A 19639-nucleotide genomic window follows, 5' to 3' on the forward strand; every position below is an offset into this window, starting at 1 on the left:
TCAAAATGTCAGGGTCTCCCCACCTTCTACCTTGAAAAAGGAAGATTTAGAACAGAGACACCTAAATCCTACTTGTCCTACTTCACACTATAAGGAGTTAGCTCCTGAGAACTCCCTTAGAAGTTGTGCAGCTGAGTCTGCTAAAGCATCAGAAACCCTTTACTCTAATGGGTGGTCCAGGGAAGTTGGCCATTCCAATCTCTGGTGACCAAAGCCACAATAGTAGTAGACTGCTCCACCTACCCCCCTCAAAGGCCTGGCCAGAGACTGGAACGTGAGTTGGAAGTGCCATGGAGGAGCTGACCTAATGTGGGAAGTCTTCATCTAGTCTTGGCCAACATCCTGTTTGGATTGGAAATAAACTCTCAACCACTGGAGGGCTCACTGTCTTTGAGTCTCCTTCCACAGAGAACCTACCTAGGGGGTATGTATGGTCTTGGTGTAGGCAAATCATGAGGAAGAATGAAATAAGATGGCATCAGAGCCTGGCTCCAAGGGGTGAGAACTGGAAGCAACCCATTCTCAGCAGTATGAATTTCTTTATCTGGATTCTGGGCAAAATATAGACAATTGGGCTGGTTGAGGTCCGCACACCTTCAGTGCTTTCTAGACCCTGAGGTAGATGGCTGTTTACCATCTTTGTTTGCTGAGAAGCACTCTACTACTCCTCTAGAAGCAAAACCCCAAGTACCTGCAGGGACCTAGCAATAACTCCAGCATGTGAAGTAGGCAATCGAAGGGGTGAGATGAGAGGGGGAAGCAGGATTTTGGGGAGAATGAATGGACAAAAAGATAGGAAGTTGGATGAGGCTGATGGACAGGTTGCTCGTCTGTGATCTCCCTGAGACGGGCCACAGTGGCTGACGTTTTTACTGGGACATCTTCCTATCCGTGGCTGACTACATCTGGGGCCGACATTGGTCTTGAGCTAGGCCAATGTCTTCGTTATCCCAGGAGTTTGAATTTGAGACAGGCTGATTTTGATGTGACTGGGTTATTAGCTTCAGTGACTGTAGGGTAAACCTGGGGGTTGAGAAAGCCATTATGGGAGGCCACCTTCCATTTATCATGTGTGAAAAAGCTGACCTAGAGAGAGGGGACTTCTCTTCTTGCAGGGAAAGTGACCTCCTTGCTTCTGGGCAGTTCTGGTTCTTTGTTCCCCTCTGGGAAGCCCATCTGCACTTTCTTTGGCCTTTTATGAGGTCTCAGAATGGTGCTGTGCTCATGAGCTTGGATTCAAATCCCAGCTCCACCACTAGGAGTAGAACCCTGGGCAAGTCACCTTACCTTGAAGGGCCCCAGTTTCTTCATCTGTAAATGGGGACAATACCAAAACTGCCCTCACGGAACTGCTATGACAATTAAGTGACACAACTGTGCACCTGGCTTACCATAGATGTTCCACAAATGCTAATCTATATATATATAAAAGGCTAATATGCTAAGTGTTCGGCCGTCCAACCAGTTGCTATGATGCACAATGACCACCAGGGGGGAGACGCTCAACACAGGAGCTGCTGTGACGCACACTGGCACCATGGACCTGGTGCCCATAAAGCAACACTCGGTTTCCCCCAAGTGGGACACAGGCCCTGCCACCATCCCGGAGCAACAGCCCACCAAATCACAGCTGACGCTGCCAAGACCCCATGGCGCAAAATGCAGCCTACAGCCCAGCCCAGCCCAGAAATGGTTGCTGTGGGTGCTGGGTAATGACGTCATGTAGCAACGCCTGGCTTCCTCTCCCTAGCGACGACTAGCCTGTTTGCAGTGTCTTCAAGCCCAGGAACACGACTTGCTTTATAGCCAGGTGCAAACATTTCACACTTTAACCAAATGTCTGTGAAGCGTTTTCCTGTGCCTCATCTCATTTGATCCTCACAGAAGTCCTAGAGTAGGTAGATAGGAGATTAGGTGGAATCCTCTTTTCTTTTCATTAGCCAGAAAAATGGAGATTTAGAAAGTTTAGAAACTTGGCCCAACTGAAAAAAAGAAATAGTGGACCTTGAAAATGACTTCAGGTTTTCTCACTGCGCAGAATATAGTCAAACACTGCTGCAGTTAAATATTTTAGCCTTTGTTCTTACTGCATAATCTACAACAATAATCTGCTTCATGTTGATATTTACTGCTGTGTTGCTGACAATTACCTGAAAGAGAAGTTGGGGTGCTTTACTGGACTGGAAAAAGTTTAGCTAAATCAGAAAGCAGGTCTAATTAAGTAAGTTTATTCTATACTAGAGGTCCAGTGCATGAATTTGTGCATGGGTGGGGTCCAGCCAGCCAGACCCTGATGGGGGCCCACTGGGGGTGGGGCCAGCCAGGGGGAGGGGCCGGTTGGCTGGCCAGCCCCGCCCCCGATTGGGGTGTTGGGGACCAATTGGGGGTGGGGCCGGCCGGGGGGATGGGCCATGGGAGGGCTCCAGGGTGTGTCTGGCCCATCTTGCCGAGTCCTGATCAGTCGGCTTCACTAGTCAGAGTGCCTGCCCCCTGGTGGTCAGTGCACATCATAACTAGCGGTTGAGCGGCTTTAGCATATCATTAGCATATTACGCTTTGATTGGCTGGACCAGATGCTTAGCATATTAGGCTTTTATTATATAGGATATATAAAAGGCTAAGTTGACTCGCACATGCATGATACATATAAAGCTCTTGCTGGCGCCAACTGCATGTGTGTGCTTCAATCTGTCATTGTCGATCGTGAATTTGGTTGACACTTCTATTATAGAGAAAGGGTGAATAGCAATATTAAAATATTTCTTCTAATTAATTTCCTTTCAATGTGCACGAATTCATGCACCAGGCCTCTACCATTATAATAAACTAGAGGCCCGGTGCATGAGATTCGTGCACTAAGGGGGGGGTGTCCCTCAGCCCAGCCTGCACCCTCCTGTAGTCTGGGAACCCTCGGTGGATGTCCGACTGCTGCGGAGGCGGGAGAGGCTCCCACCACCACCGCTGCATTTGCCCAGCCATGAGCCTGGATTCTGGCTGAGCAGTGCTCCCCCTGTGGGAGCACACTGACCACCAGGGGGCAGCTCCTGCGTTGAGCATCTGCCCCCTGGTGGTCAGTGCACGTCATAGCAACTGGTCCTTCTGCCGTTTGGTCAATTTGCATATTAGCCTTTTATTATATAGGCTTTTTAAAAAATATATATTTTATTGATTTTTTTACAGAGAGGGAGGGAGAGAGAGAGTTAGAAACATCGATGAGAGAGAAACATCAATCAGCTGCCTCCTGCACACTCCCTACTGGGGATGTGCCCGCAACCAAGGTACATGCACTTGACCAGAATCGAACCCAGGACCCTTGAGTCCGAAGGCCAATGCTCTATACACTGAGCCAAACCAGTTAGGGCTATATAGGATTCTTGTGTTTGCTAGCTTGGGTGGGTTTTTGTTTCTTGCACTCAAGGATTTTTATTACGATGAACCTCCAGCTGCCTTTGGAACTGACACCTCCCACTTGGAGGCTTAATGGTGGGGTTGGGGTCTCCTTCCTTCCCCCTCCAAGGTCAGAGACAGAACCTAGTGGGAGAGAAAACACACAGGGGTACTGCATTGCTCCTAACAGCCTGGGCAGCCCAGGCAGTTGCTATTTCCCCACCCACTCATTGCAAAAAGCAACAGGCAAGGCAAACAGATGGCAGAGAGATGGCTTTTTCCCTCTCCCCCTAAATAACAGGATGAGGAAAAAAAGGGAAAGATGAACAAATTTCCACCGGCTGGATCAAAGAGAAATGGTGATTTTTGCTGATAAACTTTGCTTAAACACCATCCCTGCACCCAGGCACGTGATAATTCTGGGGCGGGACTGGGAAGGGTTCTCCTTGCTATTGACTATCGATGTTTCATTAATTTCTTTTTGTTTCCCACTACAGTGTACACCTGACTCAAGGTGAAAGAACACAACTGGGCTGCGACTTCTCAGATTGATAGATTGCATTTCTGTGCTGGGTCCGTTTCATGCTTGGTGACTTTGCAGCAAAGCAATTATCACTGTGGAATGCATAATGGCCTAATTAATAACTAATGTCAGGTTGGCCTCTGAGCCATGATTATACCTTAGCAAGCCAACTTTTTTTCCTTTTAAACATTGCAAGAGAAAAATATTGTAACTGACTGGTTAAATTGTCTAAGTGTCCTTTCCCTGTGGACACAGGGTGTAGTAGTAAGCATGAAAGCCTGGAATGAAGAGGTGTTCTACCACTAACTGGCTGTGACCTTGTTCAGTGTCTGAGCATTTCTGTGCTTGAGCATCTGCACCTGTAAATAAAGCCACTTTTCTGGAAGTGGTGGGATTCCTGTCATATTCATATGCAATATAGGGCACTTAGTAAATAATGGTTAAGGGCAAGGAATCTGGAGCCAGACTGCCTGGGTTTACATAAATCTTGTCTCTGCCACTTACTAGCTGTGTGACCTAGAGCAAATTACCTAACCTCTCTGTGCTTCATTCTTCTCATTTGTAATGTTGATAATAACAATATTTACCTTACAGGGTGGTCATGGGGATTAATGAGCTGATACCTATAAAGTACTTAGAATGCTGCCTGGAGCACAGCAAGAGCCATAGCAATGTTTGCCAAGATTACTATGTCAACATTCATTTAATAAATATTTATTCAGCACCTACTGCGTCTCAGGCAGCCTGAGCGACCTGGGAACATAATGGTCTACAAAGCGCTCCTTCTCCGTCACTCCTCAGGCCAGGGCAACATTATTGCTGCATATCTCAAGTGGTCCAAATCCCAACTCCTGAGTCAACCCCCTTTCCACCCACACAGCTCCAGAGGGCTCTTTCTAGAACAAGCTTCTGGTCATACTGTCCTCATTTATAAAAAAAAGACTTGTGGCACCTCCTCCATCCACAAAGTGCAGACTTAAGTTGGCATTCAAGGGCCCTCTGTCCTGCCCAAATGTGTTTCCTGGCCTTGTCCTCTCTCCAAATTCCCACATATCGTAGCTCCAGATAGGTTTAGTGGCATCACTCACAAAACAGCTACTGAAGAGTAATTATTCTTCATTTTAAGCTTTCTATGTGCTATGCATTGGGCTGAGCACTCCACACACACATGACCATCTCATTTAATCCTCATGAAAAACCTGTACACTAGGTACCATTTTATTGATGAGGAAACTGATGCTCAGAAAGAGGGGAAGTGACATGCCCAAGGTCCCCACCAGCTATTGATCAAACTGGAGTTCACCAAGGCATGTACTCTTATCACCACACCTCACTCTCCATGTTCCATCCTGCCCAAGTCTTCCCAATCTGAGCTGGGATTTCACCTCCACCAGGGAGTCTTCCCTGATCTTGGCATACCCAGAACATTTTGCTCCTATTTCACATTTGTTTTTTTCCTTAGTGAACAGTGGGTGTGGGTTTCCAATCGGTGGCTTAGCCTGCTTTTCAGATAGAACTAATATTTTCTCTTAGCCAGTCCAGCACACAGTAGGAGCTTTAGAACATCTGCTAAATTGTTAAAATCCTCCCTTGCTCTTGCTTTGCTGCATCTTGGACTTGGCAGGCCCCTTGAATACCATCTCCTGTTTACCTGCCCTAATTGTACCCATTTACTGTGTAAAAGGGTCTGTTTTTCAGCTCTGTCCCTAATAAGGCAATGAGGTAGGTGCTTCATCCATCAGGGAGTCCACAGTGCAGCAGACAGGGTTATGAACTCGAATAACCCTAGCTGTTATTCCCCTCTTGGGCACACAAGATTCGGCTATATTCCCAGCCTCCCTTGAAACTGGGCATGGCCTTGTAATTGAGTTCTGGCTAAGGGAATGTGGGCAGAAATGATGTGGCCATTTCCAGGTCTGGCCTTTGAGAACCTCCCATGAGATCCACCATATTTTTCTCTGGCTCCTCCGGCCAGTTGTTCAACATGTACCAGCACCACTGATTATGTCCGTATGTCTGTCTCCTCCACTAGATGGTGAGCTTCCAGGACAGAGGGTCTCAACCATTAGAGACACCAGGAGAAGCTTTTAAAATCCTGATGCCCAAGCTGCACACCAGACTAAGAATGTCAGACATTTGCCTTAGCTGGTTTGGTTCAGTGGATAGAGCGTCGGCCTGCAGACTGAAGGGTCCCAGGTTTGGTTCTGGTCAAGGGCATGTGCCCGGGTTGCGGGCTCGATCCCCAGTAGGGGGCGTGCAGGAGGCAGCCAATCAATGATTCTCTCTCATCATTGATGTTTCTATCTCTCTCTTCCTCTCTCTTTCTCTCTGAAATAAAGCCTAAGCGACTGTTACTACCAAATGACTGGAATGACTGGTCGACCAGGAGCTATGTCACACACTGACCACCAGGGGGTGGATGCTCAACGCAAGAACTGTCCTCTGGTGATCAGTGCGCTCCCACAGCCAACCTCCCATGTTCCCTCCACCATCCAGCAGGCCCCATCTGACAGCCAGCAGGCCCCAATTGGGACTGGGCAAGATGGCCCCGATAGGCCCTGATCACCTGCCAGGCCAGGCTTAGGGACCCCATCTGTGCACGAATTTCGTGACCGGGCCTCTAATGTATATATATGAATGTCAGATACTCTGGGGTAGGGACAAGCCTCAGTATTTTTTAAAAGCCCTCAGGAGTTCCACTGGGCAGTCAGGGCTGAAAGCCAGCAGGCTTATCTAAGGTAGAGTGTCTCAAACCTTAAGGTGAACACAAATCACCCAATCGCTGGGGACCTTGTTAAACTGCAGATCTAATTCAGGAGATCTGTGGAGTGAGGGTAGGGGGGACAAATTTGCATTTCTTCTAAACTGTGATGTAGATATTGCTGGCCCATGAACCACATTTTTGAACTTACCTTTGAGTCCCACTTTAGTTTGCAAATTCCTTTCAGCTTGGTGATTGCATGGGCTCCCCAAACCCATGACTCTGGGATAAACAAGGTGGGTGTTATTATGGCCCATTTTTCAGGTCAGGAGACTGAGGATGGAGGTGAAGTGACTTGCCTAAGGTCACATGGCTAGGGAGTGTGGTGGGCCTTGGACCTGGTTTTCCAAGGCTCCAAATTTAGCTCCTTCACTAGCTGCCTGATCTGGGTGTGAGGATTACATGAGCCTGAACAGCATCTGGGCCCTTCCTTCTCCTGGCCATGTGACCCTAGGTGGATTTCTCACTCCCTCTGGGTCTCACCCCTGCTGCTCAGGACATGGGGAGGGTTTGACTGTGATACTGAATGACAGAGGCCTCTTTCAGGGCCTACCTCACAGAGGACACCATATCCAAAAAGGCTCCTTCTCCAGTACCTAAATTTGGGGATGGCACTTCAGGCTCCCCACCCTGACAATGACCAAAGGGGGTCATAAAGTCTAGCCTTCTGCCTCTGATCTAGCTCAAAGGGAAGGCAAGAATAGGGTCTTTCTGGGTGCAACTGCATTTGCCTTGACAGCATTCAGCACATCCATACTTAAAAATACCGTGGGATAACTTCATAACCAGAATGATCAGGATAATCATAGCCTCTGACACTGATCTTTCTTTGCATCAGACATTATTTTAAGCTCTTAGCTCTATTATTGCATTTAATCCTCACATTCACCTTATAAGGTAAGGGCTATTATGAGTCCCATTTTACACGGAAACAAATCAAGGCACACAGAGAAAAATAACTTGCCTCAGTAGCAAAGCTGGGATTTTGGACCCAGGCAGTCTGGCTTCAGAACTGTGCTTCTAACCACTGCACTATAATGCCTTTCAAATTTATGTGCCTGTCCCTCGGTGTACTGTGGGCTTCTCAGGGACAGGGCCATGTCTGTCCTGCTCCCTGCTGCATCCTCAGGGTCCTGCACAGGGTCTGCACATAGTAGGGGCTCAAGAAATAGTTTCTGAATTATGTGGGCTGGCTTAATCTCTCTCATCCCACAACCTTGCCACTGAAACTAAATCATAACCGTGACTGTCATTGTCATGGAGGGGTGTGTGTGTCCACTAGGCTGTGAGTGACATGATTACAGGAACAGTATCTGGGGCTGCTCACTGCCACATCCCTGGAGACTGACACTCGTCTTGGTATACAGCAATTGCCAAATAAATGTCTGCTGCAGAGTGAAGGTCTCAGTGGAACTGAGAAGGGAGGCAGGGTATGCATGTATGTTCTAGGGGAGCTGGTTGGAAGGGAAGGGATGACAAAGCTAAATAATCATGATCCTACAGCCCCATCTCTGGGAGGCTCACACAACATCAAGCTCTACCTGTGTGAATCCTTGCACGGAATAGGGATCGTTACCATCCCCATTCTACATCCAGGAAAACCGGGCTTCCTGAAAATCCTGGCAAAGGACAGAACTGGGATATGAACCAAGGTCTGTGTGACTCAAGACTTATGTCATTTCCACTCTCCCATAGGTGCCCGATGAGTGAGTGATTGGGTTCACCCTCTTACATTTAATGCTTAGCATAGTTCCTGGCACATAGTAGGTGCTCAACTATTGTCTCAAGCACATTAATAATGTTTATCACCTTAGCCCTGCCACCTGGCACATAGTAGGTGCTCAATAAACATCTATGAATGAATGAATGCATGAGTGACTGTGTGAATGGCCACATGTCCCCTGACACAGGCATGGCTGCTGCACTAGCTTTTGTCCCCCTCTTGCCCCCCAGACAGACATAAGTGATAAAAGACGCTTGGCTGACAGTGGCACGGGATGGATGCGCTCCCTGCAGCCTCATCTCCCCACCGACTGGCCCCACATGGCCTTCCATAATGCAGTCCATTAAAAGGCTTGTAAATTTTCATACTCGAAAGCCGACCATGGCGTCAGCATAGACTAATTGTTGTTAAATGTGCAGGAATGTTACCGCCACACTGCTGGAACGATCACTCTTCCCAGCTTGGCCCATTCCTCTGCAGGCAGAAAGCTTACAACGTTCGCACAAGGCCAAAAAGCAATTCGTGTCAAAAAGATCAATAATATAAAAATAAAGCATGAGAATTCTAGTTAAAGGGAATGTCATATAAATATGTGCTTCACGTCCATGATTCCAAGATTAAAAAAATCAATCAATATCGTTCTTTAGATGATGTTATTTCTAATGAGAAATACCCAGAACAACTGCAAATAACTGCTTAACTGAGGGAAAAGCATTAATAATTTACTTTATAAGGCATATGATACTGAATGAAAGAGGACTGCTGCTGCTTCTTAATTTGGTTGTAATATGGCATGACAGGTTCAATGATGCTTTGGTGGGTTCTTAATATTAAATTCAGAAGGATGTTCAGCTCATTATAAGTTTTACCCCAAGCTGGGCAAGGTAAAGCCAGAGGGGCAAGACTCAGTTATGGGAGCCAAGGAGACCTGTACTATCAACATTAAGTTATCAAAAAAGATGTGTAAGGAGTGTGTGTGTGCACATGGGTTAGCCAGAAGCAGTAAGGAGGGACAGAAGTCCTTCTCACTGCATATGACTTACGCTGCAAACAAAACCATATTTACTGAGCGTTTACTATATACGCCAAGGCCTGGGCTGGGTGTGCAGACCTGGGGTTCGAATCCAAGCTCTCTGTATGCATTGGGCTTCCCTGGAAGATTCTGGCCTGATAAAGCTCAGCAAAGACACATCTGAAAAGCATGGGCCTGGCTGAGCAATGAAGTCCTCCTCAATCCTAACCACCTGCAAGTGTCCAATTTAGGCCTCTCAATCTAGAATCTATGTCCTCAGTTCCTCCTGCACCCCCCAGGTCCCTCAAGTCAGCCCTCCAAGCAGAGGTTCCTCCACCATCTCCTCTCCTGAAGAGCAGTAGGAGCTTAGGCAAGCGACTTTACCTCTCTAATCCCTGGCTTCTCACCTGTAAGATACCAGCAGCACCTCCCTCACCAAGCTGCTGAGAGGTGGTGATGCATAAGAGGCATGGCTAAATGCTCCATAAATATGGCTGGCTGGGGACCCAGCTGGGTTAGCACTCACCATGTGCAGGGTGCTGAGCCTCAGTTACCTCACCTGAGGAATGGATGAGAGCAGAAGCCTCCTCATGGGGCTCTTGGGAGGAAATCAATGTGATGAGGCAAGTCTCACCTTGCCTGCTAGGAATGCCACCTGAAGTTCAAGGAGTGCTCACTACACACTGGGCTCTGTTCTTGGGGTTTTTCCATATTGACTCATTTAAGTCTCACACCAACCCTACGAGGCGGATACTATTAACATCTCCATTTAGAAGTTGACAAGGATGTTTTTTGTTTGTTTTTTAGTTGACAAGGATGTTAACTAGGCTTACTGTGGTGATCATCTTGAAATATATAAAAATATTGAATCATCATGTTGTATAACCTGAAACTAATATAATGTTGCATGTCAATTAAACTTCAAAAAAAAAAAGAAAAAAGAAAAAAGAAAGAGTGGGGGGAAGCCAAGGAAACTAAGACCCAGAGGGTCTTGCCCAGAGTCACACAACTGGGAAGTGGATGAGCTAGGATGCAAGCCTATGCCAAAATGGCTTCAGACCCCATATTTACCCCCACTGCTCATCTTCCCAGGTGGGTCCTGTTGGTCAGTGAGGTCACTGCTCCCCCACTTGCAGGCTGCCAGGACTGCACATGTCTAACGTCTATTGTGGCCTTGTGGCCATTACAAAGGAATGGTCATGCCAGTGCTGGGAGCACCATAATTCTCTTGGGGAGCAAGAGAATTATGACATCAAAAAGCAAATAATGTTAAAAAGGCAAAAAAAGGCCCTGTAATTAAATTGCAGCTCAAAAGGAAGGGCAGGCAGGGATCCTGCAGGCAGATGCAGAACAGGAGGGGACAAAGAGACCAAATTAGGGCATGGCATGCACGGCTAGGTGGGGCACTCAGGGACCGGGTAGGGAGGGACATGCCTGTCTCAGGTAATCTGGGCTGTGCGGATGCCCTCCATGCCCTTCTCAGGCAGCTCAATAACATGGACACAAACTGACCCTTTGGGGATCTTGTTTTAGGTTAGGACTCCCTTTCTCAACCACAACTGCCTGGGAGGGAAAAGCAGGGAGTCCTCAGTGACTGGGGCTAGGAAAGATGGTCGGGGGAAGGCAGTTGATGACTTCAGGCTCTGGATATTGAATGTGGGCAGTGAACAGAGAGAGGCTTGGGTGGGGGAGTGGAGGTTTAAGTAGGAGGTGTGAGGGGTATAGTCTCCTCTCAGTCATCTTTGAAAAGTCAGATTCCCTCTTCCCGCCATGACTTCTGATTAGCAACCAGAAGGATTCTGTTATAATCTGAGTCTGAGTTTGTTGTCCCTCCTCTGCTCTAAAGTCTCCAGTGGTTCCCACCTCATTCAGAGTTTCAGCCAGAGTGCACTTAAAGTGGCCCCAAGGCCCTGACAAATGCATAAAGATGACTAATGCTATGTACCATGGGGGGTGTGGGGGGCGTCCAAGCCTGACCAGGGCTTTGGGGGTGGTCAGGGAGAGCTTCCCCACTCCCTGCCTAGAATCGCTCCTTGCACTCACTGTCTCTTTGCCGGATTAATTCCTCTCAGATCCTCAAGCATTGTTAGGGTGGGACTCAGACACTGGTGTCTGACCACCATGCTCTCCTGCCTCCCCTGGGGTCAGAGGCCCTGTCAGCCCCCTTGGTTCCCAAACTGCTATTTCAATCAGGCCCAGGTGAATGTGTCTGTTCCAACTCAACCCAAAGGGCTTGCTATTATGAAAATCATGCTGCCTTCATGATACAAAAAGAAGGAAGCAGGAAAAAAATCTCCTGGCAGTGGCCCTGCCATGTTCCTGGCTGGGCCATTGCACACACTCTTTAGAAAAGTTTCACCTCTGGTTTAGCATAACAAAACTTTTAATTTAGATGTTTTCATCTCTCTCTCCAAGTAAAAATAAGTTTAAAATAATGACTGTAATAAATGAAGGTAATTAATTGTAGTTTGTTCCTTTACTGTCTAGTCAGCTTAATTTTACCTTTTCAACTAATAATGAGAAAATAATTTTTGTGCTCGGAGGGTTAATGATATGTAACTGCGAGAACTGCTAATTGCATGTTGCAATCCATCCATCAACAACCCCATCTGTGCGACTTGATTATGTTTGCTAAATTATTGCTTTGAATTATCTTTCATAAAGCAACTTTTGTAATTAGCGGGGCTTTCGTCTTGCTCTTTTCTCTGCTAGCAAGGATATTCAAACTTTGGCCATTTCAAGCTGTCTCCATTAAGCCACCTTCTCTGGCTGTCTTTGTTTCCTGAGCAGGGGGAATCAAGGCTGGCCTTTAAGCAATCAAGGCGGAAAGGAAAAGCTTCCTTGATTCACAGCAGGGCAAATTCACTTCCTCTCCGCCTCCCTCCCACCAGCACACACACATAGACTAGAAGGGAAAAAAAAGAAAGAAAAAAAAGACTGCACTCACATACATAGAATGAAAAGATAAAGAGGATACCCAGATTCTGTATACACCACGGCCAGCAGAGTGAAATTAAGGGATGGACTTGAACGTGTTATATTTCAACAAGAGGCTGGCACTGGGGAAGAAGGAATGACGGTATGATATTCAGCCCTGGCATTTTATGGGCTAGTTTATGTGACTAGGGAAGGTGTTTGCCTTGGGGAATATTCCTGGGAGGTGATTAATGCCCACTGGGGAATCCTCTGCTCTAAACCCAGAGCCTGGTGGATCGTGAGAGGGAAGAGGCATAAAGGATGAACCCTCATTAAAAAAATTAAAATGAAAATCAAATTTGGATTATGAACGGCCTGTGTGTGTATATAGTTTGTTCTGGATGAAGAAGATGCTTTTTATTAACACCTTTCTTTGGCGGTCTCTCCTGAGGCCTGGGGAGGGACATGGCTGCTGCAATGGATTAGTCAATAAATCATGAGGAAAGCAGGGGTTTCGGGAATAAAACTCCAGGGAAACGTAGTCTTTTGGGTACATTAAAGGGACAATGAAAAGCCATCTTAAGAAAATTAATGAATTTATTTGAAGATCCCTAGTTATTACAACAGTGTCTATTCAGTTTTGCCTCTCCTTTTGGCCCCACTAAGACTTTGTCTCCCCCAACAATTATTGAGTACCAACTGTGTGCCAGACACCTGTCAACCACTTTTACTTAGTTCTTTAAATCCTTACTGTTAGCCACATTTGCCAAAGAAGGAAAGCTGTAGCCCAGAGAGGTTAAGAAACTCCCCCTAGGCCACACAGTGTAAATAGCAGGGCTGGGGTGCAAGCCAGTCCTATTGGCATGTGCTTCCCACCCACCCTGCACTTGCATCTTCTCTGGATCACAAACCAAACCTGTTTAACTCTTTCTCCTATTGAAAAGATGACATAAGTCATGCCTCTTTCCTACCGAGACAGAAAGGTTCCCTCTTTTGGATAAAAAGCCTTGAGCACCTAAGAAAGAGGCAGATTCCAGCCCTGGTATAATGAAGGTTAAATACTAGTAAACCTATAATGGAGGTCACTGATAATAGGAATAATAAAACAACCAAGACTTCTACTACTCAAGGAAATGTTCGAAGCACTCCATGGGTAAATAACTTTGTTCTTCCTCAATCACAACCTTATGAAGTAGGTATAATTATTACCTAATTTTTCAGATTTTGAAACAGAGGCACAGAGAGATCAAGTAAGTTGTACAAATCAAACAGCTAGTAACTGGCAGAGGCAGGATTCAAACCCAGGTTAACTCTGGATCTGTGCTCTTCACTCCCTGGCAGCTCTCTATGTGGTAGCCATTACATCAAAACCTTCCCCTGCATTATATCTCAGTCATTCTCAAAACAACGTGAAAAAAATCTATCATATCTTTATCCCCAAAACAGACAGGGAAACTGAGGCTCTAAGTGGCTCAGAGAAGCTCCAACCCAAGCAACGAACAGCCGAAAAAGTGGTGCTCTATACACAAAGCTCAGTGCCTGTCTTCGGGCTGAGCAGAGGGATCAGCTGCCTGAGAGGCTTGTGTGCTGAGTGCCCCTCATGGAACCAGGAGTTGGCAGATGGGGACCTCTTTCTTAAAAAACACAAAGCCACGACAACACATTCCCAACATTATTAGTCTTCTTTCTATTTTTGTTGCTGTTGTTTTTTTCCCCTTCCAGCTCAGGCACCTCACAACCAAATGAATCAATACTGAATAGCCCTATAAATAAATAAGCACATCAGTCAACTCAGTAATAAAATGAAGGGATGAAAAATATGGAAATCAGAGACATTTGTGTAAATCCAGTTATTGTTTACTTTAATATTGCCTTATGAGCTTATGCAGGTCCAAAGAGACAGATTTAAAGTAATGTGGCACTTGGTGGATGGCAGACTTAACACGCATCTCTGGCCCTAGCCGGCTGGATAAAGCATCGGTCTGGGGACTGAAGGGTCCCAGGTTCGATTCCAGTCAAGGGCATATGCCTGGGCTGCGGGTTCGATCCCCAGTGTGGGGCAGCCGATCAATGATTCTCTCTCATCATTGATGTTTCTATCTCTTTCTCCCTCTATCTTCCTCTCTGAAATCAATAAAAAATATATTACACACACACACACACACACACACACACACACACACACACACACATCTCTGCGGGCGAGCTTGGGTCCTGCTCCAGGGTCCTGCTTGAATTCAGGGAAGACTGAGAAGAGCCCGAGAAGATGGAACATGTGAGAAATGGCCTCCCCTGCCTCGGTGTAATTCCATTATTTTCCTAGCCTACCTCCTGGGTCAGCCAGACAAGTGGACATTTTCAGAATCCTGGTCACAAAGTCAAGCTAAGAGGAGAAATGGGGGAGGTCCAGCCCCATCCCAGGGCTCCAGGAAGGCAAGAGGAACTGGCTGAGGACGCTTAGCTGCTGCCAAAGGAACGAGGGCCTGATGGGTGGGCAGGAAAGAATGTGAACAATGCTGACTTAATTCTCAGAGGGTGGGATGGTAGAGAGGATTTCAGGACAGGCTGGTAAGTATTTGGACTTATCTGCAAGACTGCCTTAGAGAATCAAAGCAGAGCAGAGTGCCAGGGGAGAGCAAAGGTGACTGCGTACAAACCTCCAAAAATGAGAAACCAGCCTGGAAGATGAGGTGGTTTGTTCAAGGTCACGGATATTACATGTAGCAGAGCCCATGTAAGGCTAGGCAACGTCTAGGAAGAGGGGGATTTCTTGGCATTGACACTGGAATCACATCAAACTCAACAGAGAACCCACTCTTATCACAACACCATTGACTGATCTAGAGGGAATGGGGTAGAGAAGTTCTTTCAAAACTTCCAGAGGCTGCTGGCCTCCTCTGGCAACTCCAGGTGGGACAGAGGGGAGGGAACTGGGTTTGGGATATGCCATGGGCCTTGGGTCTTACCTCAGCTTGGAAGCTTTTTAATACAGGAGCCACCATCTCTCTGATTTCCTGAAAAAGAGATCAGTGAAGAGTTCACCACAGTGCCAGGTGGGACCCCATGGCCCCTGAATGCAGCTCACTGTTGTCCCATACCTCAGCACCTGCACTCAATGGAATTTTGTAAGGGTTCCTCATATATACACCTACACACACACACACACACACACACACACACACACACGGGGACACATCAAGTCCAGATCAAGTTTCTTCCCTGTAGGACTTTTAGGAGCCTTTAATATAATGCACATTGGGAATTTCTGGAAGAGGGACAGAGGAAGTAGCATTTCCCAAATGGATTTGATCATGGAATACTCTTTAATGCAAAGTACCTGTGCAACTGGGGGTCCATCATGAAATATTCTTTGGAGTGGGGACTGGACAGGTAACCCCAATTCTCCACACCCAGGGTCATGTCACCAAAGTCCCTTCATGAAAATCTTCCATCCTTCAGGGGCTGTCTGCTTTAGATCACCATCTCTGCTTCCCCACCCAGCATTTTAGCAACATTTGTATTTCTCTCTCCTTCCTCACCAGAATGTGCAGTTTCTGGCAGTTTGGTTGGGTCTCCGTTCACAGTGTCCAGCTCACAGAAAGAGCTCTATAAAGGTCTGATGACCTCTATGGCACTAGAATGTCTTCAGAAGGGAGCCTCCTTTCTGGACCCTAATCTCCTGCTTTTCACAAGTAACCTTGAGGTTCCAGCCCCATGGGCTTCCCTGGTGGACTCCCATGAGTTCTCCCCAGCATGCAAGAGAGAGGCTTTTAAAACCAAGTGTCCCAAGATCCCAACCCTAAATGCTCCAGTTTCCTCTGAGACCCACTAGTGACTCACCTGACCACTGTCAGCCATGGCCCACAAGAAACCCAGATGGAAAGAGGAATTGGGGTTGCTTGAGAGCATGGGGAGGGAAGGGGCAGCAGAGAGAAGGAAAGAAAGATGGGCAGAAGAATTCCTATATTTAGGTAAAGGATAAGGTTGTATTGCTTCTGCCCTGGAAAAAATCCCACTTCTGGGTCCTGGGTGGCCCTCCTCACTGACTGATGTGTCCCTTAGGGCTTCTCAGAGCTGCTGGTACACAGCTGTATGTTGGTGATCTGCAGAAGGGACACAGGAAGTGAACTGAACCTATGGATCACAAGAAATCACAGGCACACAGGCTGTGCAATGGAGAAGGAAATGTAGGTCAAAGGCTGTGAACTGAAGCATCCTCAGAGGCTGGGGGAAGTGTACACGTGGATGGCAGGTTGGGTGGTTCCATGGCCAACCTCTGGAGGGAATGCAAGTCTAATGGGGTGGAAGCTGTTCAGCTCTGTGTGGTGACTGTCACGTGGGCATGGAGCCTCCATGTGGCCAGATCTAGTCTCAAAGATGCAGGAAATCCAGGTTTTTGGTTAAAATTTCCTTATATGCTAAACATTGAAACCTTACTGTAAAATGTAAAAGACCTTATAAACCAAATAAACAGTTGGGCAGGAAAATTCCAGTTCAGGTTCAGGAAATGCCAGTGCCCGAAGGGGACTGGAGGAACCAACTCTCCAGTCCCTTGAATTTACAGAAAGGGAGACTGAGGCCCCAAGTGGGCTGGCTCCCTCAAGGGCCTGCAGGACTGAGTGGTGGGCTGGAATCTGATCAGGTCAACAGATTCCCCAAAGAGGTTCTTTTCACAACCTCACACTCAAGTGAGTTTAGGGGATTCCAGTCTGAGACTCCAAGGGAAGGTGGCTGGCAGGACTTTGGGCCAATGTCCTGCCTGCTTAACCCTTGGGGGAAATGAGCAAAGGCACCAGCGGGACTTGAGCTGGGCACCAGTCAGATGATGTTCTTTTTTTTTTTTTTTAAATATATTTTATTGATTTTTTACAGAGAGGAAGGGAGAGGGATAGAGAGTTAGAAACATCGATGAGAGAGAAACATCGATCAGCTGCCTCCTGCACACTCCCCACTGGGAACGTGCTCGCAACCAAGGTACATGCCCTTGACTGGAATCGAACCTGGGACCCTTGAGTCCGCAGGCTGACGCTCTATCCACTGAGCCAAACCGGTCAGGGCCAGATGATGTTCTTAAATAAAGCCTTGGCATGACTCTCTCCATTAGGAGAGACTAGTTCCAAAAATGAAAATTTTCAAAGGCATGACTATAATAGAAATGGAAACTTATTCCTCCTAATTACATAATTGCATAACTATGCAGTCTTAAAGTTATGCAAGCCAAACTTGAGGCTTAAAACCTGGCCTGGATTTCCCTCCTCACCTGGGCCTGGGGAAGGGAGATGAGATGGAAGGCTGTGAAAATCTGGGGCCCTTTCGTTTCTGCTTCCCAGAGACTTGAGAGCCAGAGGCAAGGCTTCCGGGTCTCCTTCTAAGGCAGAAAAAAATTAGCTTAAAGACCAAGATATTCTTTGTTCTAAGAAGGAAGGGAGAGTGGCTAAGTATTACCATTCTTAGCTCCTGGAGTCAAACCAAGAAAGAAAGAGATGGGCAGAAGAATACCTATGCCAAGGATCTGATTTGGCCTTTGTGAAGCCACGACATGGGAAACAGATCTGAAGTTCCTGGCCCATCTCTAAGTGCACCTTCCTTCAGCTCTCAAATCTAAGATTCTTTCCCAACTTGCTCCATGGTCAAGTTCTAGCTAGATCCTACTTCCCTTTCTTGCCTTAAAGAACCAAAGATATTCATGACTTGTGTGAGGAGGATCTCACAGCTAAGAGACTGCCCCAGGTGGCAACAGGGCCTTTGGAAGTTTCCAACATGGGAATAGGATTTGTGGTGCTCATTTTTGGTAGAGCAGAATTAACATCTCCAGGTCTGATACCTCCAGAATGCTGGATCCTGCTCCATCCTCCTCCAAGATTTAGGCCACCTGAGCAGGCTTGGAGAGACAGCTCAACTAAGCTCCACTGACCAGAGAAGCACAATTGGGTTTGGGGGTGGTCGGAGTCTCTGTTTCCCATAATGGCTCTGAGGTGCCACACAACTACCAACATTATATGGAGTCAGAAGGCTTTATTTTTCCTATTTGTGTTTACTTTATCATTAAAAACACACACACAAAAAAACCAACAACCGAGAAGCAACAGGGGGCCTAATAGAAGAGGGAAAGAAATTCACACATTTGCCCCTGTAAAGAATGGAAGCAAGTCCTTTCAAGTCTCTTCTCCTAGGGGGCCCTAACATTGCCTGGGGCTGGTCATTACCTGGACCACCCTCATGGCAGCTGGGAAAGAGAAAGCTGGTAGCTGGAGCTGTAAGGGAGGGGTGGAGGGGGAAAATGAGGCATGTATATAGGCAGTTTCAGAGATGGAGGGAAGGACAGGAGGGGTGGCTGTAGCTGTCATCTCTTAAACGCCAATGGAAAAGTAAAATAAAATCAAGAACTCTAGACAAATTGCTTTTGCCATCAAGGCCAAGCATCTGACTTAGATATGAATGTGGAGAGAAAATGGATGTTTTATAGAGCCCTCAAAAACAATGACTTCAGTGAAGCGTCCTGCCCTTACTTTAGACAGCAGCGCTGAGCACCACTATATTGAGAAACCCCAAAAGGCTGTAATTTTTCTTTGGGGCTAATTAGCTTCTTTTCTTGTTAGTCACTTATGTCTACAGTTTTCAAAATATAGTTTGAACAAAGAAAAATATGCATTCCTACTGAGTTAATTCTATAACAGCAAATATACTGTACCTCAGGTACATTTTTCTTAAATTCCCGGCGGAGTTCAATTAAATGTTTATGAGAATGTTCACTCTCCTCCTGCCGTGCAGACAGCTCAGAAGCGACGGAATTAAGCTCCTTCTGGAACAATAAAAAAAAGAGAGAGAGAAAAGAAAAAGATTTTTCCCCTCCTTTTCCTTTTTAATTATCATACAAAACAGCATTATGAACAAGTTTTCTTAACTTATAAAGTTGAGAAAAGACAGGATATTGACTCCTGGCACAAATGAATAATTTACAAAACTGGGGATGCAATAAAAAAATCCAGGACAGCTTTTCTTTGCTGGTTGGAAGTTGGGCTGGATCAATAATCTCCTATAAAGTTTTTTTTTTTTTCATCTCTCCCTCACCCCTCTGCCCCACCTCTTAAATTTCTAAACGAGTGATGGCATAAGCTTGTCAGTAACTGTAGAAAACATCTCCAAACCGTGTCAAAATAGTAAAGTGTGGCATATTGTATGGGCATATTATAGTGTAAGAAAGTGCTGTCGACAGCTTTCATATATCAGAGGTGGGAACTGTTCCAACTATGACTTACTTACACTTAAGGGTTCATAAATACTCCTTTTAAGATATAGATGGCTTTTTAATTTCAG

General features: G+C 46.4%; 1 protein-coding gene across 5 annotated transcripts in view; it reads right to left on the minus strand.

The window, feature by feature from the left end:
* The window catches only part of CUX2 (cut like homeobox 2), a 216503-nt gene that overhangs the window by 68863 nt on the left and 128001 nt on the right, over positions 1-19639 (minus strand). For 4 of the 5 annotated variants that reach the window (XM_070399226.1, XM_070399225.1, XM_070399224.1 and 1 more), the window contains exons 2-3: positions 19014-19124; positions 15289-15336 (exon numbers count right to left, since the gene is read on the minus strand). In XM_070399226.1, coding sequence (XP_070255327.1) covers positions 15289-15336; positions 19014-19124 — 159 coding nt within the window. The remainder of the gene's footprint in view (positions 1-15288; positions 15337-19013; positions 19125-19639) is intronic. The other variant, XM_070399228.1, reaches the window with a different exon arrangement.

Source organism: Myotis yumanensis, unplaced genomic scaffold (genome assembly GCF_028538775.1).
Source record: "Myotis yumanensis isolate MYYU_CA2020_CCGP unplaced genomic scaffold, mMyoYum1.0.hap1 SCAF_19, whole genome shotgun sequence".
NCBI lineage: Eukaryota > Metazoa > Chordata > Mammalia > Chiroptera > Vespertilionidae > Myotis > Myotis yumanensis.